The following is a 22,829-nucleotide window of genomic DNA, read 5'->3' as shown; positions in this document are numbered from 1 at the left end:
TTAAAGGAAGCAGAGAACAGCTGCTGGACAGTTCACAGGTCAGAAGGCATGATGAAAACTGTTCACTTTGGCCAGTGCCTACACTACTTGGGGGAATTCAGTCTGACTTCTACTAGATTGAGGTAATTTCATTGCAGCAAGCTGCAGCAATCTTATAGAGGAGATGCCCTGTTGCGATTCAGTGGCGAATCTACCCTCTAGGCAGCTTCTCCAGAGTTAATCACCTTCTGTCTTTCAGGCAATCTGGACAGGGATTCCACAAAGACACAGCTTTCCAGGACAGTATGAAGTTACTTTTTCAGCCAAATAATATAATAATATAACAATGGTTTGGGTGGGGGGAGAGGTGATATGGATAGCTTTCAAATCTTTTATGAAGATAGGAAACAAAAGAAAACAAAAAATAGAATTGTAAAATGTTGGGTGAGGGTGTCTGAGGTAGACATTAGAAATTTTCAGCTGCTGATCCTTGTTCTGTCTCCACCTTATTTCCACTAAGGTCTGAAAGGAGCATCCAAGAAACAGGGCTAAGAAGTGAGGATCCAGGAGACTGAAAAGGAAGTCTGGGGCTCCGGAAATGACTAGTTAGGACCTGGGACAGGCAGCTACTGGCCCACAAGCTGGACTCAAGAAGCATTTTTGTGCCCCTACCGACTCTCAGTCAAAGTATGTTTAAGACACTGATCTCTCAGTTTGACGAGCTAGGAAAATAAGATTTTCAAATGGTAACAAATACAGATATCCTTCACTTTAAGAATACACCCCCTCTCTCATTTTTTCTCTTTTTATGTGTGAAATCATATCTATAAGTTATGCAAAATCTGAACTTTTATGTCCTCCTTAATATCCAAGCTGTTACTGTTAGAAGACGCCAGAGTTTTAAATGAAGTCTACCAATGCACGGAGAAGAGGGTTTTCCCTGATACTACAAAGTTGCTCCCCAACTCAAACTAGCAATCCCAAGGTAGAGTGACCACCTTGACCCCAGTCACTGAAGGGAGAGCATGGGGTTTGGGCAGCCCTGGTCTGTGCGTCGGGGCGCAGCAGTGGTCCCACCCTCTGAGCACTTGCAGTGCTGCGGATCCCTGGACAGGGCAAGGCACTGGACTGGCTCTGCATGAAAGCAGGCCCAACCTCAGCCCCGCCCCTTCCAGGAAACCTGTTGTGATGCCAGGCTGGCCCCACCACACAGGCTGGTGCTGGGTTCTGGACGGGGTGGTCCTTGAAATGCGTCATTGTCTTTCCTTGGCCCTTCTCTCCACTCCAGCCCTGTGAGAACCATTCACTGATCTAGCTGGGCCATGGCAAGAATTATGGAACAAAACTGAAGGACAATAAAACAGAAAATTGACTTTAATGTAAACATAACTTACTTTGCTCACTGCTTGAGGACGATGGCTTTCCAGAGGCATCTTCTGAGGAGCTGCTGAGGTCAGCTGCAGATGATGCGATACGAGTATTGTGTGAAGCATTCTTTCTTCTGGCATTGGTGGGGGGTGACCTGAGAAAGCAATGCATCTGTCAAGCACTTCAGTTTTCTTAAAGGATGCAAACATTTAATGGTCAGTAAAGAACTTGTTCATGAGTTGGTGCGATGGTTCAATGGTTTTGCCACTGCAGGTGGCAGGCTGGTGCATTTGCTGCTCCCATCATGTGTAGGCACACTAGCCTTCATCAAGCAGCTAGCTGGAAGAAGATATTTCTTGTTTTAAAAGGACAGAAGAGCACCTCTACCTGTGGAGATGGTGCTGCACTTCCACCATTCTCCAACAAGCCAGACTATGTGCAGTAAGAAAAAAGATGGAAGATGTACTGGCAAACCATAGGCAGATTGCAAATGGAGGACAGCTTTGTGTGGACCCTTCTAAGATATCCGTGAACCCTTGTTCCATACTCAGTGCCCTGGTGTAGAAGAAGCTCTTGTCTCATAAGTTATTGTCCTGGGCCAGGGTGTAGCTAGCTGCTAGGGTGCCTGGTGCAGCGTGCACGTCCTGGGGGTGGGGCACGCTGCATGGACCCTCTCCACTGTCTCTCCCTCAGCTGTAGGAAGAGGCGGTGGGCAGACGCAAGTCCCACGCTGCCGTTTCAGGCAGCGCTGAGCCTGCAGGCGCTCAAGCCACCACGTCATTCCCAGGAGAGACGCGTGGCTCAAACACACTGCAGGCCCTGCGGTAAGTGCCAGCCCCCGTGGTGTGGCACCCAGTGCCAGTCACGTTTCATTATGTTTGTTGACTGAACTAAAAAGTTTCGTGAGCCCAACTTTTTTTAAAAAAAGTTTTAACTAATATTTTTGTCATTTTGTCACCACCCCCCCCCCCACTGATAACACCCGGGGCGGTTCACACACCCCTTCCTCTGCCACTGCCCTGGGCTATGACCACCCTAAATGAAGAAAGGTACCTACACAATCACTAACCATTACAAAAGCTGGCTCTGGATCATGCATCACCTTCAACAAATGAAATGGATTCTCCTACAACCTGTGCCTACTTTATCAAGCAGTCTTTGGCATCACCATTTCCCAGACAGTGGACCACTATGGGCCTCAGTCCACTTTCAGGTAGGTCTCCCTTTCAGCTCAGTGGCTCTTCCCTTGATGTCCCCTTGGGGTTGGATGGGTGCCAGCACCAGTGACTCCCCCCATACTGAGGGAGAGGAGAGAAGGAAGGTTTCCTTCCTGTGAGAGGAAAAGGCCAGAGGAAGGAGGGCTGAAGGAAATTAGAATAAGAGATAAAAAGTTAATTTTAAAAATAACAACAGCAACAATAACTTGGGAATAAAAATGACATTTATAGGAGGAATAAGTGAACATAATAGAAGCAGGGAGAAGGGATGAAAAATACTAGTAGTTCATCAGAGAAGTGTGAAAGGAGAAGAAATCACATGAATGTACTGCCTAGAATGTTGTTTTTGTTTCAAACATTACAAATTGTGGACAAGATGGACTGTTTCAAGAAGTGGCAGAAAGATATTTCTAGATTTGTCTGGCAGGGCAAGAAGCCCAGAATAAAATTCAAGATATTAACTGATGCAAAGGAAAGGGGTGGATTTGCCCTGCCAGACTTTAAACTTTACTATGAATCAGCAGCATTCTGCTGGCTGAAAGACTGGCTGCTTCTTGAGAACACAGACATTTTGGACTTAGAAGCTTTTAACAATGTTTTTGGATGGCATGCATATTTGTGGTACGACAAGGTTAAAGCACATAAAGCATTCAAAAACCATATTGTCAGGAAAGCATTGTTTAATGTTTGGATAAGATATAAGGATTTATTGGAAAATAAAACCCCAAGGTGGTTGTCACCAATGGAAGCAAAAGCTCAGAAAAAGCTCAATATGGAGGCCAAATGGCCGAAATATTGGGAAATTTTGGAACAAGAAGGAGATAGATTGAAACTGCAGAGTTTTGAGAAATTAAAAAACAAAGTGCGAGATTGGCTTCATTATTACCAGATAATGGAGGCATATAATTTGGACAAGAAAATTGGCTTCCAGGTGGAAAAATCAAAATTAGAAACAGAACTGTTAGAACCTAAAACTAAGATTTTGTCAAAGATGTATAACTTGCTGTTGAAATGGAACACTCAGGATGAAACGGTGAAATCTGCTATGATCAAATGGGCACAAGATGTTGGACATAACATTATGTTTGCTGACTGGGAACAGTTATGGACCACAGGTATGAAGTTTACGGCATGTAATGCCTTATAAGAGAGAATATTATGAAAATGATTTACAGGTGGTACATGACCCCAGTCAAGCTTGCAAAAATTTATCATTTGCCCGATAATAAATGTTGGAAATGCAAAGAAAATGAAGGTACATTCTTTCACCTTTGGTGGACGTGCCCGAGGATTAAGGCTTTCTGGGAAATGATTTATAATGAAATGAAAAAGGTATTTAAATATACCTTCTTGAAGAAACCAGAGGCCTTTCTTCTGGGCATAGTTGACCAATTGGTGTTAAAGAAGGATAGAACTTTCTTTCTGTATGCCACAACAGCAGCAAGAATACTTATCGCAAAATATTGGAAGACACAGGATCTACCCACTCTGGAAGAATGGCAGATGAAAGTGATGGACTACATGGAACTGGCGGAAATGACTGGCAGAATCCGAGACCAGGGAGAAGAGACGGCGGAAGAAGATTGGAAGAAATTCAAAGACTATTTACAGAAATATTGCAAAATTAATGAATGCTAGAATGATGTCGGATAGAAATTAAGTGGTTTCCAGCTGTAATGTTTTAAGAGAATATGGGGGGGGGGGGAGAAGGGTTAGAAATAGGTTAAAATTTATTGATAAGGATTTGCTGAACTAACAATGTGAATTGGAATACAAAAAAGGGAGGTATGAGGAGGTCTGGGAAATAAGTTAATGAAAAATAAGTAATGGAAACTTTATGTGTTTTTAATTATTTTTATTTTGGTATTTTTGTCATTTTTTCCTTTTTCCTTTTTATTGTATTATTATTGAAAACTTTAATAAATATTCTTTAAAAAAAAGAAATCACAGAGGGGGTAGGGAAAACATTAAAAAACAAAACTTCTCCACTTAAACCTCCTGTGACTGAGTCACCTTGCCTCCAGGGCTAATATCTGTACTTAGCTTGAGGAAAACTGAAGAATGAAACTCCTTGCCATGATAAAATTGCTCTGGCCAAGAATCTAGCAATTTCTAAAAAGTGCTATCAGCAGAAAATGCTGTCAGCAATTGTCAGCTGATTATGCTGAACTCTGCCTCCATCTGCCACACTTTAGGACGCCCCCCCCCCAATTTATGATGAGGGACAGCCAGGGGCGCCGACTTATAAAAAATATTGGGGGGGCCCATACCGGGGTCCTGCCCCGGGAAGTTTTCTAAGAGCCGCTCCCGACCCGTTGCTGCTGCTGCCGCCCGCCTCGTGGCCCCCTCGCCAGCTGAGGGAGGGAGAGAGACCGAGAAGGAGAGAGATGTGTGGTGGGCAAGGCAAGTGCCCGCTGCGCCTCGCCTCCCACCGCCCCTCGTGCCGGCCGGCCGCCCCCTCCCCTCCCTTCCCCGCGTGCGCGCTCGCTCGCCCTCCTCACCCCAGCTCTTGGCCGTTCAAGAGAGAGGGAGCTCGGCAGTTCGCGGGCGGCGGTTTTTCCCCTGCCGAAACAACAGCGGCTCCTCAGAACCGCTAAGTAACTCTCCCTCAGGCGCCCGGCGGGAGAGCAGAAGAGAGGAAAAGGAAAGAGGGGCTGGGCCAGTCGCACGCACCGAGCAAAACTACTCGCGCCGCCTCTTTTACTACCGTAATAATTATTTGTTTTAACTCATTACTGAATGTATTTTAAAAGGTAACTATTGTCAAACAAGGAAAATAAAAAATACCAACATAATTTTGTGATTTTACAAAGCATAATATAACTAATAATTTTCTTAAATTATTTCTTAAACGATTTTTTGACGGGGCTCGGGCCCCCTCAGGCCCCATGGAGTCGGCGCCTATGGGGACAGCCCTGCCAAGTAGGCCTCTGGGGCAGAAAGTTTCAAAACTCTTGCTTGACATGTTTCCATTCACTCTGCTGGCCTGACTTGCCTCAGGGTTCTGGGCTCTGGCTAGGGACAAAATGATTTTAAAAATGGCCAGGGGTGGCCTTTGCAAAGGAGAATCTGTTTTCCTCATAACATGTAGTTTTGCTCTCAGGCTCTGTGAAAGGTCAATAGCAAATCTATGTTGAAGCAACTTAATTTCTTTGCTTGGACATTTTATCTTAATTTAAATTTATTTATCCCCTCTCCAACCCCCAACACCCAGCAAATTCAGAGATGGCTGGGAAATAAAAATAATGCAATAGATAAAATAGGATGTATTGTAGTAAGATTTTCCCCATAGTACTAACTATATGACATAGTATTGACCTTGCGCCACTAGTAAAGATTTGGCAGTCTTTCTCGTGCATCTTTGGCGCATCCTGAAGCTGTGGGCATCTTTCTGCATCTTGTGCTCCCATGGATAGTTGCTGTTTTTTAGCCCCCAAGGAATTCTGTTTTGTACACATGTATAGGTGTGACATCCAAAGTCTGCGGCATTACATTGCTTGAGGTGTGGAGGAGGAGTAAGAAATGTGCTTCCTTACCTCTGCCCTGAGGATATAAACTCCTCAAATTTGTACACCTCCATCGGAAGCTCGTTTTTCTGCAGGTTCTGAATGAACTCCAGGTACTTTGCCCCAACCTTATAGGGCTTGCAGATCTCAGTCAGGTTCTGATATCCTGCAGGGATTCGCTCTGCCTGGGCTTTCTGGAACATGAACATCCTCAAGGTGACCTTAGGGAAACAAAATATGACAATATGACTATAAATGACTTTTCGCCATTTGGAAGTTCAGAACTGGGATTTCTCCTAAATTCTCCTAACAGTTAATTGATTAATAACTATTTTAAAAAGAACCCTAAATCTAGATATTATAGTTTTCATAAAAATGAAATTTAAATGTAATGTAAAGTTAGCTGAGAAAAGGACACCTTTCTATTGGCTGCCACAATTATGGCATCACTTCTCTCGTTACACACCTCCTGCTGATGAAGTTTATAGCTATTCTGTGCTGGTTTCACTCTTTTTTTTTTTGCTTGACAGCTCTGCTGTCAGCTGTTAGGGCTCAAAATCAGATTCCTACAACAAGCAAGATGAATGATTTTGGGGGAAGGAAGACGTGGGCTCTGTTCCTCAGCTGCTGTGTGTTTGTCTCCTGCTTTTCTTGTTCACCTGCTTTTACTTTGTTTTTCATCTGGTGGAAGCTTGCACAAGGTGTCCGCACATGTCATTTACATTCCTCCCTTTCTCTCACCTCACTTCAGCTACTCAGTGGTGTTTTGAAGCTGCTAGGCTGCCATAGCTGTTCCTCCTCCCCACCAGCAAGCTTCTTCTGAGTTACTGGTGTTGCTGGGAAGGTGTTGCTGTTTCCTTGTGCCTACAGATGCTCTCCAACAGCCACAGGCAGGCCAGGACCAGCCAAGGGCAGTGAGGCCTCCTGAAGACATGCACCCTCAGGAAGTACCCCATGACACCAATCCTTGAGGCTAGCCCCATCTATGATGACGGTTGTCACACACACATCATGAATAAGTGGAAGGAGGTTGAATCCATCCACCATCTCCATATCCCCACAACTCCTAGGCAGCCCAACTTCTGTCCACATCTCTTTTGAATGCCCAGCCAAGGAGGTTTTCCCCTTGCAACTTCGGAGATGGTCCAGACACCATATAGCACAGCTTCCATGGTCTCTCTTTCCACTTCAGTCTAGTTCTTTCCCTGGATGCTGCTTTCTGTCTTCTGTTCTCCACCCCCCCCCAAGCGAGCCCCCGAAGTCCTCCCCTCTAAAGTCTTCCTCATCTTGGGGCTTGGCTGCGGCAACTAGCAAAAGGAGACTAAAGGAGACTGAAACCCAAATAGAACAAGCTGCAAAATGTATCGAGAATTGCTGGAGAAAGGGAACAGTGAAAAGCATGTCAGCCAACCGGAGGTGTTTTCAATCTATTCTGTTGCTAGGCTCACTTTAAACTAAATGTTCTTGAAAACCATAGCAAGCAATGGTAATGATTCTTGTTCCTCCACCGACTGTGTAGTAATAGAATGCAATTCAGACTGATGCTGAAATCGGACAGTTGGAGGTGCCTGTTGTTTTTGAAAACTGCAAAATCCAACACAGGTTTTACCTGTTGGTTAATGATGGGAGCTGTAATTAAAATTCCAAAGCTCACAGGTGTCCATAGGCAAGCTGTTGTCTCTCAGACTCTCCCCCCACCGCCCTCAAATACACAACAGGGGCAAAGCAGTGTTGATCATCAGTGTCACAGGGTAATACTTGCAAATTTATCTAAACACACCAAAACCATGGTACAGTGGTACCTCTGGATGCAAATGGGATCCGTTCCAGAGCCCCGTTCACATCCTGAAGCGAATGCAACCCGTGTCTGTGTGTCTGCGTGTCACGATTCACAGCTTCTGCCCAAGCGCGTGACATCATTTTGAGCGTCTGCACATGCGCAAGCAGCGAAACCCAGAAGTAACATGTTCCATTACTTCCAGGTCACCGCGGAGCGCAACCTGAAGCAACTTTAACCCAAGGTATGACTGTACGTATACGTTGATGAGATGCTGTCTATGAGTGTTCTGAGGACTTCACCTAAATGCCCTTTGCTGCAATACAGATAATCAGCATTACTTTCTCCGATCATTTCTCTCAAGCCTGTGCATTTCTCCAACTGCAGCAGCTGTGCAAGTCTCTCAAAAGTATTTTCCGTTGTGTCTCTGTGTTTGACCTGCCTGGCTCTTTCGTTCCGTTACTTATGTTGTTGTTCCTCCTTCTTCCTGCTTTTTCTCTCCCTTTCACTTCTTCAACTGCCCTTTTCCAATTCTCCTTTTCCCTTCCAAACAAAGGCCCAAAGTTCTGTTCCGTCCCCTGTCTGCCTTGGCCTCTCATTGAAGAGCTGTGTCCCATCCTTCTCCAGACAGTTCCAGGTGAGGACTGAGATTCCAGCTTCATGGGGGACAAACAAAAGGGATACATAGGACTCACCTTATTTTTGTGGTGTTAAGTTGCTTTAAACTGCTTCTAAATATTGTGTTTTAACTGCTGTGACCCTCCCTGGTACCTTAGGCCAAAGGATAGGGTAATAATAATAAGTAGAATAATGTAAGATCAGCTTGCTGCATCAGACCAATGGTCCATCTTATTCAGCGTCCTGTTTAGAGCATCCCAGGGGCCAACAAGGGGCCTGTGGGAAATCTGTGGCAAGCTGGATGTGGGCACAACAACACTCTACCCTGTCTGATTCCCAGCAACAGGCGTTCTGAGGCAGATGACCTCTGACAGGGGAGGGGGAACATTGCCAGTGGGCTGCTAGCCATAGAAGCCTTGTCAGACATGGATTTGTCTAATCCTCTTTTAAAGGCATCCGGGTTGGTGGTCAATACTCCCTCCTGTGGGAGGGAGTTCCATAGTTTAACTCTGTGCTGCGTGAACAAGGACTTTCTTTTGTCTTCCAATATTCAGCTTCATTGGATGTTGATGAGTTCTAGTGTTATGAGAGAGGGAGAAAAACTTTCTCTCTCCACTTTCTCTATGCCATGCATAATTTTATAAACTTCTGTCATGTCACCTCTTACTTGCCTTTTCTCTAAGTCAAAAAGGCCCCACTGCCACAACCTTTTCTCAATGGGAGTTGCCCTCTCCCCTTGATCATTTTATTGCCCTTTTCTGAGATTCTTCCAACACAGCAGAACTGTACACAGTATTCCAAATGCGGTTGCACCACAGATTTGTAAAACCATTTACGTTAAATAGTGGACAGCCAGACAAGCAGCATAGTATTTAACGGAAACTGAACTGCAGCAGAAGGGAAACAGTTATGACAAATGGAAATTGCTGCCTTCTTACATCCCTAGACCTTTCTGCACTCAAGTTTCCTGCCTCCCTTAATTGGTAGGTAATTAATTGGGGTGAAGCCTCCTTGAGTCACTTCTGTCTTTGCACCTGGAGAAGAGTAGGAAAGGGCCAGGGATATTCCCTCAGCACAGATAACGACTTACCCGCCTCAGCACCTCATCTCCTTGGTACACAAGTTTGCGAATGTGGGAGATGATTCTCTCCCTGACTTTCTCCAGTTCCTGCCGGTGGATGTTAGCATCATAGACACAGCTTCGATAGACAACTTCCAGTTCCTGAACCTGTGGGCAGTGAAATAAAAACTGAGGGAAGGAATGGAAAGTGCTGACTTGGAGATGCAAGAAGGGGGTACTTACACATTTCTGAGGGTACCTGAGGAAGTGCCCTATGTGGACACCTCTACCACAAAAGCCAAATTATGCACCCAAAATAAATTTTGTAAAATTTACTTTAAAACTAAGCTGAAATCATACATGCAGTTTTAGTTTGAGGTTCATTGTCACATAGAAAAACGATGCCGTTTGTTGCAGCCTTCCTCTGACCCCTTTGTTAATTTCCTTTGGAGTTTCAAAGTCACTGGGCAAACCCCAAATTTCCTTCAATATCCACATTAGGCAATCGGCTTCTTGAGAGAGGTTACTCAGGGAGGTAGTTGATAAAAGTCTGACAAGAGCAGCCAGAAAGACATGCAATAACCTTTTGGTTACACACAAGCTGAAATCTTCAAACAAAATTAATTTATTATTATTATTATTATTATTATTATTATTATTATTATTATTTTGTTATTTGTACCCTGCCCATCTGACTGGGTTGCCCCAGCCACTCTAGGCAGCTTCCAACCAATATAAAAGCATAATAAAACACCAAACATAAAAAACTTCCCTAAACAGCTCTGCCTTCAGGTGTCTTCTAAAAGTCAGATAGTTGTTTATTTCTTTGACATCTGATGGGAGGGTGTTCCACAGGGTGGGTGCCACTACTGAGAAGGCCCTCTGCCTATTCCCTGCAACCTCACTTCTCGCAGTGAGGAACCAGCAGAAGACCCTTGGAGGAAGACTTCAGTGTCTGGGCTGAACAATGGGGGTGGAGATGCTCCTCCAGATATACTGGGCCAAGGCTGTTTAGGGCTTTAACACTTCGAATTGTGCTTGCAAACTCCTCTTCAGAGGAAAGGAGAAACAAAATTCTTCTGGACTGAAACTGCATTTCTTATTGTTAGAGTGACCTGTATATCTTCTGAGTTGACTTTTCCACTGAAATGTGTTACCTAATGAATTATATAAAGTCTGCACATGTAAATAGTCACCCAGAGTAGCTGGGGAAACCCAGTCATCTATAAATTATATCTGGGTATAAATAATTTGTTGTTGTCGTTGTTGTACTGGGAGCCCATCTAGATCCTTTAGGACCTGTGTTATATGGTCCCAGTGGCTACTCCCAGTCACCATGCTAGCTGCCACATTCTGGATTAGTTGTAGTTTTCAAATCACCTTCAAAAGTGATTGCAGTAGTCCAAGTGAGCGATGCACCACTCTGGTGAGACAGTCTGCGGACAGGGAGGGTCAGCCTACATACCAGATGGAGCTGGGAGACAGCTGCCCTGGACATATGATTGACCTGGGCCTCCATGGACAGCACTTAATAAAAGAATACAATAAAATACTGGCGTATTCTAAAGAGCCTTATAGGCTTTGCAAACAAAACTGTTTATTACAGTCATAGATGTAGGGTGGAGTACAATCATTTTAAATCTATAAAACATTTTGGAGATTTAAAGAGAAGGTATATATAAAAGACTATAAAAGAAGCTAAAAGAAGGGTTAGGAGCATTAAATGGATAAGGGAAAGCATAAAGGTTTAGTATATAAAAGGCTATGACTACAAACAGACCAAAGATAATAGAGATTTTAACCAGCTAATACACCCTGTTTTATCAGGGGTGACCAGACCAATAGGCCATCAACCTTTCTGTGTGAGTTGCTTTGCTGTCATTTGGTCTCCCATGCAGAGATCCTCCACACCCAGTTTTGTAGCCCACAAAAACTTGTCATTGGCCCTGTTTCCCAACTCACCTTTGGCATATGAGTCTTTGCCACACATTTACAGGCTCTTCGTTAGGAGGACCTGAATTCCAAAATCCGAGGTCTGAACTAGACCCCAGATTGCAAATGACAAAGGGACAAACTGCATAGGCTTTAGGATCTCAGACTGATACCTTTGACTGCAGCTCATCACGACATCGACGCCGCTTCTCCAGTTGCTTGTTGCCGCTGCCTGCAGTGGTCTGCCATTCTTCTTCTGCTCTGGCACTTAGCACTTTGGCTTTCTCCAGATCCTCGCAGCGCTGGAGGTAGTGGAGCCGTGCCTTCTGCATCGAGGACCTGGAATCATTCTGCAATTGAAGGTGGAGTTACAAGGGCATGTCTGACCAGCTGTGGCTCTGGGTCATTTTTTCATTTAGAAGCTCAGACCTGCATTAGGAGGCATCTAGGGAGCTTTTCTTTCCTTCCTGATCAAAGTGCTAAAACCAAATTGCAATAAACTTTGGGGGAAAAGCACATTTTTGTGGATTTAAAGTGTGGTTCCCGGCTGTAACCCTTCTAAATCAGGCTTGAAAATAGGCTTGAAAATAGCTATAGGCTTAGTGGCCTTGGCAAGTAAAATTTGCTTCCAGTTGATGGAGCAGGAGAAGTATCCTACAACTGGAAGCCCCCCGGAGTGTCATAAATGACAATGGGCTCCTTGCCCCACTGCTTCCCACCCCAAAGAAAACCGCTGAATCAAAGCAAATGTCAATGAAGTTTTCTCCAGATTAATGCTTGCTTTGATTTATGGCTAGAGAGTGGATTTTTGGGGGGAAAGGGGTGGGTGAAGAGCAAAACCACTCAGACCTAAGCAGGGGACAAGCAAAGAAACCCTCGGACCTATGCTTTTTAAAGTGTCTTTTAAGAAGCACAAGTCTGGATGAGCCCTGAAGGAGGTATCTCTGGGAACTGGGCAAGCAAAACCTTTTGTGAGCTAGTAACTAATTAGTAACAACAAAAGGCTACATTGGAAGTAGCTCAACAGGGGTGGCCATCCAGCACTACTTGCAGATTCATTCTATATTTGTCATCGGCTTATCAGGCTTGGTCCCCCCCCCCTCCACACCATAGGAAACAGCAGCTGCACAAACAGCACCTCACAGGAGATGCTCACATTACACTTCTAATCACATTTAATAGACATGGAGGTAGAAGAGCAGCAGGAGAAGCAGCGGGAAGTCAGTGCAATCTAAATACCAATAGACCAGCATATTTGAAATTATTCACTATATTAAGTGCATGCTATAATTCCTTTCAAAAACTTAACAGCACTGAACAGCCTGTATCATGTGTTTTTCAATTGCCCTGGTGCCTAAACACTCACTGGCCAGAGCACAGGAATGCAAAATCCAGCAGTATTGCATTGAATTTTCAGGAATATGTACTTCAGTGTTATGCAAATGTAGATGACATGACTGTCAATGGGAGTTTGGTTGATTTGCTGTGTTCTACCAGATTCAGTACAGTGGTACCTCGGGTTACATATGCTTCAGGTTACATACGCTTCAGGTTACAGACTCTGCTAACCCAGAAATAGTACCTCAGGTTAAGAACTTTGCTTCAGGATGAGAACAGAAAGCATGCTATGGTGGCGTGGTATCAGCGGGAGGCCCCATTAGCTAAAGTGGTCTTCAGGTTAAAAATAGTTTCAGGTTAAGAAAGACCTCCGGAACGAATTAAGTACTTAACCCGAGGTACCACTGTAGTCTCCTAATGGGGTCTGTTATGCTGCAACCAGGGACAAAGCTTGCCTGGTCCAGGGCGATTAGTTTGTGTAGGAAGATTTTTAGGCGATTAGCCAGGATTGATGTGACTGATTGATTTATCAATGAGATTGGGCAGTATGATTCTATTTTGAGGCTATCTTTGAGTGGCTTTAGGATAGAAACTATTTTGGAAGAGGTTCAGGTTTTAGGGATGGGGAGCCCTTTTGTGATGTCGTTAAATAGACAGGTCATGTAAGACATCAGGGGTTCTTTGAATTTGTTGTAGAATTCTGCTGTATAGCTATCTGGGCCTGGGGCTTTGGGTGGTTACAGGTTTTTGAATACTGCCTCTATTTCCTGTGGGGTGATAGGGCTGTGCATGAATTCTTGTTCCTCTGCAGTTAAAGTTGGCATGGTCAGTCCTGTTAGGAATCTTCTGATTTCCTGTTGTGGGTTGCAGGAGGTGTATAGATTGGCATAAAATTCAGTAGTAGTAGTAATAAATTTATTATTTTTACTCCGCCCACCTGGCTGGGTTTCCCCAGCCACTCTGGGTGGCTCCCAACAGAATATTAATAATAATAATAATAAAAGTGATAAAATATCAAACATTAAAAAATTCCCTAAACATGGCTGCCTTCAGATGTCTTCTAAAAGTCAGATAGTAAAGGTAAAGGTACCCCTGCCCGTACGGGCCAGTCATGACCGACTCTGGGGTTGCGCGCCCATCTCACTTTAGAGGCCAGGGGCCAGCGCTGTCCGAAGACACTTCCAGGTCACGTGGCCAGCGTGACGAAGCTGCTCTGGCGAGCCTGCACCAGCGCAGCACACAGAAACGCTGTTTACCTTCCCGCTATAAGGCGGTACCTATTTATCTACTTGCACTTAAGGGTGCTTTCGAACTGCTAGGTGGACAGGAGCTGGGACTGAACGACGGGAGCTCACCCCGCCACAGGGATTCGAACCGCCGACCATACGATCGGCAAATCCTAGGCACTGAGGTTTTACCCACAGCGCCACCCGCGTCCCCACATAAAGTCAGATAGTATTCAGCAAATTCTGAGGTTATTTCTTTGGTGGAGGATGTTATGTTACCATGTGTTTTTTTATGTGACACAGTGTATTCTTATGTGTATTTTTACAGTGCATTTTTATGTGACACTGTGTATTCTTATTTTGAGTAATCTTTTCCTACATCTGTTTGCTAATAGTCTGGAGTTCTTCCCCCCATATTCGTAAAAGCGTTGTTTAGAATATAGGATGTTAATAATTGTTTTATTGATTTCTAGCAAGTTTATTTTCCTTCTTTTTGGTTCTATGAGTTTAAGGAGTTTTTTTGGCTTTTGTTTGTTTGTAGTGTGATGAGAGGGTTGTAATGTCTTGTTCGAATTTAGCACTGGAAGACACAAGATTTACCCACCTTGGAAGAATGGCAGATCCAAGTAATGGACTATATGGAAATGGCAGAAATGACTGGCAGAATACGAGATCAAGGAGAAGAGCAGGTGGAAGAAGATTGGAAGAAGTTTAAAAACTATCTACAAAAACATTGTAAAATTTTTGAATGTTGAGGACATTGAAATGAAACGAAGGGGTTCTAGTGAATAAGATAAATAAGAGTATGAAAGAAGGCCTAGATATTGGATGAAAATTTGAATAATACAATATGTGAAGGAACTTTTAAAGGATAAAATTAAATATGAATGAACTTGCTAAATTAATTTTAAAGTGGAATACAAGAAAGGAGGGTGGGTGGAAGTCAAGAAAATAAGGTTATGAAGGATATGAATTTGAAAAGAGCTCTTTTTCCCTTTTTATGTTAAATTTTTTTTTGGGTTGGAATATTTTTCTTTTTTCCTGTTTTTTGGCTGAGTTTTGATTCTTCTTTTTTGTTGTTTGATTGTTGGTGTCTGTTGGGGTTTTGATGTTTATTGTTCTATTGTAATCTTTTATCTTTCTTTTGAAAAAATTTAATAAAATATTAATAAGAAAAAGTAATGTCTTGTTCAAATTTATCAATTTTTGAGGAGGTTTTTTTTTTTTAATGGATGCCCTCTTCTTTATGAAGGCTCCTCTGTTGTTATGAAGGCTCCTCTGCTTTTATTGTGCCCCAAAGGAAGGGGGCTGTGATGTCAACCACATCATTGTCCTTAAAGCAGTTCTGGAGAGTTTTCAAGAGACTCTCTCTAGCTAGTTGGTTTGTGGTTAGGATGGGGCTGAAGGACCCTCCTATTTTGAGGGTAGCTTCTACTGGGGCATGGTTTGTGACTTTAATGTTACCAATGTTTGCTGTTTCTACTGGGGGATCAGGCCTTGTGTGAGCAGAATGCTGACCAATCTGGACATTGGGACAGGAGGGGCCAGTCCCTCCCCCCATGGCAGCTGCAGCAGCATGGAGACCAGCCAAGCAGCACAGTTGGTGCTGGTGGTCCTCAGGAGCCCTGCGCAGCTGTGGCACTCGCCACCTTGCCTTGCTGGAAGTCAGCCATGTATGGCTTTTAATTAAAGTTGACAGAGAAAGGCATGTAAAGCCTCTGAGAGCACCTCAGGCTACGGTCCTTGGGATGAAAAAGGATCACAGAACCTCCAAGTGTCTTTATTTTCCAGGGACATCCCTAATTTAGAGAAGCCATCCCAGTTTCTCATTTGATCCTGGTTGGAATGTCCCGCTTTTCCTTATAATATCCCTATTTTCATTGGAGAACTATTGGGGGGTATGGAGTTATCCAACCCCCAAGCCTCTGAAGGGAAGTTTTTTATGTCTAGTGTTTTATTATATTTTTATATCTGTTGGAAGCTTCACAGAGTGGTGGGGCAACCCCAGTAAGATGTGTGGGGTATAAATAGTCAAATTATCATTATGGAATGGGACGTCCATATTTTCTTTTTTAAAATTTTATTTATGCTTTCACAATATTCTTCTACATTATTCGACTTCCCCACACACCCCACCCTCCATGGGTTCCTTTTTACTCTTAGTTGTGCTACATATCTTTATACCCCTTTTAATTGATTTAGCTGCTGTTCATATATCTATTCCTACTTGGAGATTTATTTGTTATACAGGTGAAACTCAGAAAATTAGAATATTGTGAAAAAGTTCATTTATTTCAGTAATTTAACTTAAAAGGTGAAACTAATATATGAGATAGACTCATGACATGCAAAGCAAGCTATGTCAAGCCTTTATTTTTTATAATTGTGATGATCATGGCGTACAGCTGATGAAAACCCCAAATTAATAATCTCAGAAAATTAGAATATTAAATGACATCAGCAAAACAAGGATTGCAAATATTGGACCTCTGAGAAGTAGAGGCATAGGCAAACTCGGCCCTTCAGATGTTTTGGGACTACAACTCCCATCATCCCTAGCTAACAGGACCAGTGGTCAGGGATGATGGGAGTTGTAGTCCCAAAACAGCTGGAGGACCGAGTTTGCCTATGCCTGTCCTAGTACTTCCCCAAGCTTCCACTTTCATATCAATCCCAGCATTTATCAATCCCAGCATGCATTGCCCAGGAACCAGCTGAGAAATACTGCATGAAAGGGGACCTCCCAGTGATTGCAGCTTTTTCCCTCCCCCCCCCCACACGATCCTTTCCTAGATCTGCTCTTACCATCCTTTTCTGCTCCTTCTGCCACTGATCTTTGAATTCCTTCCGCCATTTCTCAATTTCATTCCTCTTCGCCCAAAGAGGCTGCAAGGCAAGGTGGGGTGCAGGAAGTGAGATCTCGAGCAGTAGGTTTCATTATTTACAAATCTATGGCATCTAGGAGACACCATGAGTGACCAAGGGACCTGGGCAAATCAGCAGAATGGATTGCAAGCCCAAGAGATATTTTAGTTGCTGCATTTGTAAAATGGTGTCTCATCTAAGCTGAGAAACACTGTACCTGATAGTATTCCTTCATTTGCAAAATCCCAGCCGTCTCTATGGCCAAGTTCCCTGCCCTGATGTCATGCTCCATGGTCATGGTGTACAGATTCTGTAAGGGCATACAAGTCTGAAAAGACAAAAACACAGAGCCAATGGGTTCTAGGACTGAGAGTGTTGGGACTGGAACAAGGATGTTTGGGTTCAAATCCCAGCTTACAGGGAATGCTCAGTCTCCCTATTAGCACAGTGATGAAAGAAGACCTCCTATCTCACGTATGTGGCACTGCTCTGCCGGTTTCATTTGCTGGCTCAATGCAGTAACCATGGCATATGTGAACAGCTCACCCCGTGGATCAGCCACGTCACGTGGCAAGTGTCCACATCAGCACTGCAACTGGCTTTCAAGACTTTTGAAGCACCAGAGCCAATCCACAAAACTAGCTGCATACCACACAGAAGTGGTTTTCAGCAACAACCCCTCTGCCTGCTTAAAGGAGAAAGCAGAGAATCAAGCTTTAGGAGTTCTAGCTGCAACTTAGCCCAGCCATATTAGAAGCTAGTGTCATGGCACTACGATACAGTCAAACCTCAATTGTCAAATGTAATCCACTCTGGAAGACCATTCGACTTCCGAAACGTCCGACAACCAAAAACTGAAAGCAGAAGCCTCAATACAATAGGGAAACTCAAAACGGAAGCCGTGTCAGAAGTTCAGCTTCTGAAAATTGTTTGAAAACCAGAACAGTTACTTCCAGGTCTCTGGCATTTGGGAGTCAAAACATTTGAAAACGGAGCCATTTGAGAACAGAGGTTTGAGTGTACAACATAGAACAGGGACAGGGAACTGTGTGGTGTTCCAGATGTTGTTGGGCTCCAACTCTCATCAGCATGGCCAATGATGAAGGAAGGTGGGAGTCGCAATCCAGCAACACCTGGGGGTACCAGGTTGCCCATCCCTGACATACAGAGGGTGCTGGTTGCTTCTCAGAGCTGCAGGAATAAAATAGACATGAAATTAATGCTAATAGCATGGTGAAATGCACATAAGCGTTAATTTTGCTCTGTCAAGTAGAGAGGCTAGCTTTCAAGTGAGTCATGTCCATTAACTAGCTGATGAGAACATAATACCAGAAAATAACAGTTGCCTTTGGGTGCTGCATTATTGGAAGTGGCACCCTGGAACACTAGCCCTTGCATGGGTGAATTCATCTTTATACGTACTGGAAAAATGGTAACTGTAAACGTGGGGGGAGGGTACACACACACCTTATAGACTTAGGCTCTGCATGGGAGAGACTAGCAAAGACCCTACAGATCAAACAACGTAGGGCAATACCGAAACTATTTCACACAGCCTGTGACATGAAGTCCCAGAAGGGAGCAACTAGGAAACAATACCTGTGGGAAAATGGCACTCCTGCCAGCATCAGCGATCTTCAGGATGTTCTTTGCAAACTCAGTTTCTATGAACAGAAAACAATAGACTGAATTTCCAAAGGAAACATATAGTAGGAGCAGAGAGCTTCTTTCTATGTAGCCACAAAAACATGGGATTTTGGAAAGCTGCTCCTACCTTGGCAAGAGTCATGGAAAGAACTATGTGTTGGAGTGTTGTGGGTATCAAGGAGTTAAACACTGTGCTTATTGGGAATGCTGACTCAGCAGCATGTGATGACTAAGCATCATGGGGCGTAGCCTAATTGATTCCTTGCCAGCTAGCATAAAGAGGCAAGGTTGTCTTCAGGTGATGGCTTCTCCCTGAATGTAATTCCACCTGTATCTTGTGTATCCTTAATGTACCAAGACTGCTTTACAATGCTGCAAGACTGAAACTGAATAAAGCCTTACTGAAAATCCAACTGGATTCCCGAATGCTTCTTGTGGGGCTCTTGTATGTCGCAACACTGTGTACCCATTCTAATGTCATCTTCTGCTGCTGTTTTGGCCAGGATTGCTTGTGGGGACATTTTTTATGGCTGCCTAATGTGGAAATATATCACCTGGATTTTAACTTAAAAGAGTCTGTGTTAGAGGAGAGTTTGGGGGGGGTCTGATGGCCTGTTTAGGTCATGGATAATGCAAAACCAGCCTCACCGTAATTCAGGCGTTTGTCAACCCAGGTCAAGAGTTCCTTGACGTATTTGCACCACATCTTGGCATAGCCTAGGGCTGCTTCCACGCCACCAGTGCACTTGATCAGCATCTCGTCGGCCTCTTCAGCTGAGAAAATTAATTTGCAGGTTTCAGGAAGCAGCTGCAGAAGAAGTCCCTGTGGCTGACCACCAGCACTCAGCAGCGTGAGGAGGCAAACAAGTCTCCATTGGTCAGGTCAAAGCCAGACTTGGTGTCTAGTCGCTCTGCTCATTGGACCACGGGAAGCCCATTGGCTTCCAGGAGACCAAACATCTTTACCAGCCTCTTGCTTTACTCTACCCCCCTCCTCCGCTGATTGGTGATTGGCATTTTCAATCCCTGTAGCTTCTCCTTCCTTGTAACATGCACTGCCATTGTAACAAAGTGCCCCGTGTGTGTGTCTCTTGCAGCACCTGCTCCATGTCTTCCGCCTTCCTGATGCTTGCCTTGCTCCTGAGCCAGACAAGGCTTTCTCTAGTTCACTAGCAGTGCTGCTATCTTCATCTCTTTGGGTACTTCCAGATGGAGCCCTAATATTGTAAATAGGTTATTCAGATATCATTAAAGGGGTCATTGGCAACAGGTTTGTTGTTCTTGATCCAAGTTAAATGGGGTGGTGAAATATGGATTGGTATTTTGGATGCCAACCAAAACAGAGAAGGTCCTCAATAATATAAGAAACAACAGACAAAATCACAGGAACCTCTGGAAAGAATGACAGGGGTATAAAATCTTATTTGTAAGTGTCCAGCAACATTGGGAGGGATTTTCATACTTAAGGAGCACCAATCCCCCAATGACTCATCCTTTGGACATGCCCTTCTTGTCATCTGTCTGTGCTACTGTTCTGGAACTAATGAGTTCTCCAACTTACAGTTTCATTTTTCTCCCTGGCAACTTGGTCCTTCAGCCAGACTACTTAGCCAAAAAGACCAGTTCTCACAATGAGAGGCCTTTCTTCTGTAGGAGGGCAAAGGACCCCACCTGTGTGAGACATCACACTGAATGTCTGGCTTTTAAGAGTGTGTACATACTTAATAGTGATTGCTCTTAATTCCAGAGCACTTCCCTCTTTGACTCCCTTTTACATATGTCTTTAATACAGTAATGCTTAAACGTGACTTTGATCCCATGAATCAGTGAGTAGGAATCTGTCATTTAGGGTGGAAAAATCACAAAACCTAAGCAAGTTCTTCCAAGGCAAGGTTTGTTCCAACACCTGACCTACATAATCACATGCCACCCAGGATGGTCATCCTCATGTTGCCACCATTCAGCCATTAAACTGCCCCTAAACAGTTCTGAAACTAGAGAAAGGGGAGAGGGAGTGCCAGCAATCTCCTCCCCCTTCCAGATGGAAGTAGTGATGGGGGAAGCAACCAAAGAATGTGTTTCCTCACAACAGGTTGTGGGTAGCCATGCTGTTAAGTGAAAATATAACCAGAGGGTCGGCTTTTGTAATTAAAAAAAAACATCATTTAATTGACACATCCTCCATGAATTCATCAGATCCCCTTTTCAAAGCCAACTAAGCTACTGGTTATCGCCACATTGTGTGATGGTGAACTCCATAAATTAATTGTGCATTTTGTGGAGAAGGACTTTCTTTTGTCTGTCCTGGATGTCCTGCCATTCATGATGCCAAAAAGTTACAAGAGTCCTCAAGCCTAGCAGCAGATATAAAATGACAGTGGCAATCCAAACTGAATTTGGCCACCTTTGTTTAACCTCCCTTGTCCTGTTACCTGACATGTTCCCTGGTTCTCCTGCTTCCGAACTTCCTTCACATTTATAGAAAGCTTCATCTGTCTGTGAAACAAAGAGATAACATTTTTGAGAATGTTTTCAAATGGGCGAATAACCCCCAAATGCACAGCCCCCCATTTTAAAGCTTCATTTGGTTTGTTTAACACAACTACAGTGCTTTAGGGCTCTTCCAGCTTCTGTTTGCCCCATTGCTTTCTCGAGAGGAAACCCATTCTTCACACTGAATCAGAACAAAGGTCAACCACGTTTTCTCCAGGTGGAGATTGGCTCCCATTTAGCACTTAAAGAGCAAGTTTTTCTGGGGAAAGCAGCAGGGCAAGTGGAAACCTGCTTGTGCTTTCTAGGAATGGGGCAAGTGGAAGTGTGGGCAAGCCCTTCATTTTGCCAAAGGGCACGAGGTGCAGACTGTGCACCTGACACCCACCCACCCACATAATCTGCTTCTGATGCAGAAACTTGGGAAGGAGCAGATGGTCATAGCTGTCAACTTTTCCCTTTTCTTGCGATGAATCCTATTCGGAATAAGGGAATTTCCCCTTAAAAAAAGGGAAACGTTGACAGCTATGCAGATGGTAGAAGGCAAGTGATAAAATCCAAAACCTCACAAGATAGCTGAAATATCCTGCAGTGTCGTCTCAGACACCTTTCACACCCTTTGAGCTAAAAAGTGGTATTAAGCTAATTTCTCACTATTTGGGGATCCATAAGGATCTGTGCCTTGGATCCACAATTTTACACCATGGCAGCACTAGACCAAAGCACAGGATCTGTGATTTTTGCAGTCTTGTCAATGAGACAGATATGAATTGTGATTTAATGGTAATTTGGGAAGGAGGAGAAAACTTATTAAAAAAATTATGCCGTTTCCAGTGGATCTGTTTTGCTGGATCTTTGCACATGTACACTGCCCCTTCTCTTCCTTCCACTCTCTCCAATTACATTTTCTCTTTCTTGACCACTTTCTCCCCTAGCCCCTCCCCACAAGCTCCCAGAATCTCCGCTTTCTCCTGCTTTCAGCTTCAGTGCTGGTCTGAGCTTTGAAAAGCACATGCAGCAGAAAAGAAGCAGATGAAGGTGAGAGCCTTCCAACTTTGTCCTCCAGCTGTACAGGACTTTTTGAGGGGAAGAAAGGCAGCCAGCCCCCTTCTCTCCTGTTAATGCAAGGGACAGTGAGTGGTGTGTGGAAGTTCTCAAGGGGGCCACCGCACCCATAGGCACCATGTTGGCTACCCATTTTGCTAGTTTTGTGGTATTAGACTTTATGGGGGAGTTTATCATGCAAATGAAGGGATTTGGTTACTTTTGAACTGTTGGAACAAATTAGCTTTTCACAAATGCACCAATAGTTTTTCACTCCAGCGTCAGGCTTACATTTCAACGTACCTGTAGTTTTTCCGTCTGCAGGTTTGAGATTCCACTATCATTGTCATTAACATCATCAATGAACATATCAACTGCCCTGCAAATTAGAAAGAGCCAACAAGTAATATTACACACACGGCAGAAGTAAAGGTTCTCCACCAGAACCATCAATAAACAGTTGCTGGGGGTGGTGGGGTACCAGCAGTTGTGTTTAAAACAAAACTAAAACCATACCAAAGCAAAAACCCATTTAGCCAACTGGAAAAGCCTATAAAGCCTCAGTTTGTTTCTGGAAAGTGTGGATATTGGGCACCTGTCGACATTGGGCATCTCAACAGGAACGCTATTCCACAGAGCAGGGGCAACCACACAAAAAGCCCTGCCCAGAGTTACCGCAGAGAAAACTTTGGAAACCTTTGGCACTGAAAGGGTAAATTCTCCTGCATGCTGCAGTGATCTGCTGGGTGAGATATAAGGTGG

General features: G+C 44.0%; 1 protein-coding gene across 4 annotated transcripts in view; it reads right to left on the bottom strand.

The window, feature by feature from the left end:
* Positions 1-22,829, bottom strand: part of GMIP (GEM interacting protein) — a 79,904-nt gene that overhangs the window by 23,406 nt on the left and 33,669 nt on the right. For all 4 annotated transcript variants that reach the window (XM_083729173.1, XM_083729175.1, XM_083729174.1 and 1 more), the window contains exons 3-12: positions 22,371-22,446; positions 20,966-21,029; positions 19,182-19,307; positions 18,486-18,550; positions 17,104-17,214; positions 16,827-16,907; positions 11,631-11,807; positions 9,556-9,693; positions 6,101-6,291; positions 1,374-1,501 (exon numbers count right to left, since the gene is read on the bottom strand). In XM_083729173.1, coding sequence (XP_083585299.1) covers positions 1,374-1,501; positions 6,101-6,291; positions 9,556-9,693; positions 11,631-11,807; positions 16,827-16,907; positions 17,104-17,214; positions 18,486-18,550; positions 19,182-19,307; positions 20,966-21,029; positions 22,371-22,446 — 1,157 coding nt within the window. The remainder of the gene's footprint in view (positions 1-1,373; positions 1,502-6,100; positions 6,292-9,555; positions 9,694-11,630; positions 11,808-16,826; positions 16,908-17,103; positions 17,215-18,485; positions 18,551-19,181; positions 19,308-20,965; positions 21,030-22,370; positions 22,447-22,829) is intronic.

Source organism: Podarcis gaigeae (assembly GCF_964106915.1).
Source record: "Podarcis gaigeae genome assembly, chromosome: 2".
In the NCBI taxonomy this organism is placed as follows: Eukaryota; Metazoa; Chordata; class Lepidosauria; order Squamata; family Lacertidae; genus Podarcis; species Podarcis gaigeae.
The sequence above is the reverse complement of the archived record's forward strand: the minus strand, read 5'-3'. Positions and strand labels throughout refer to the sequence as shown.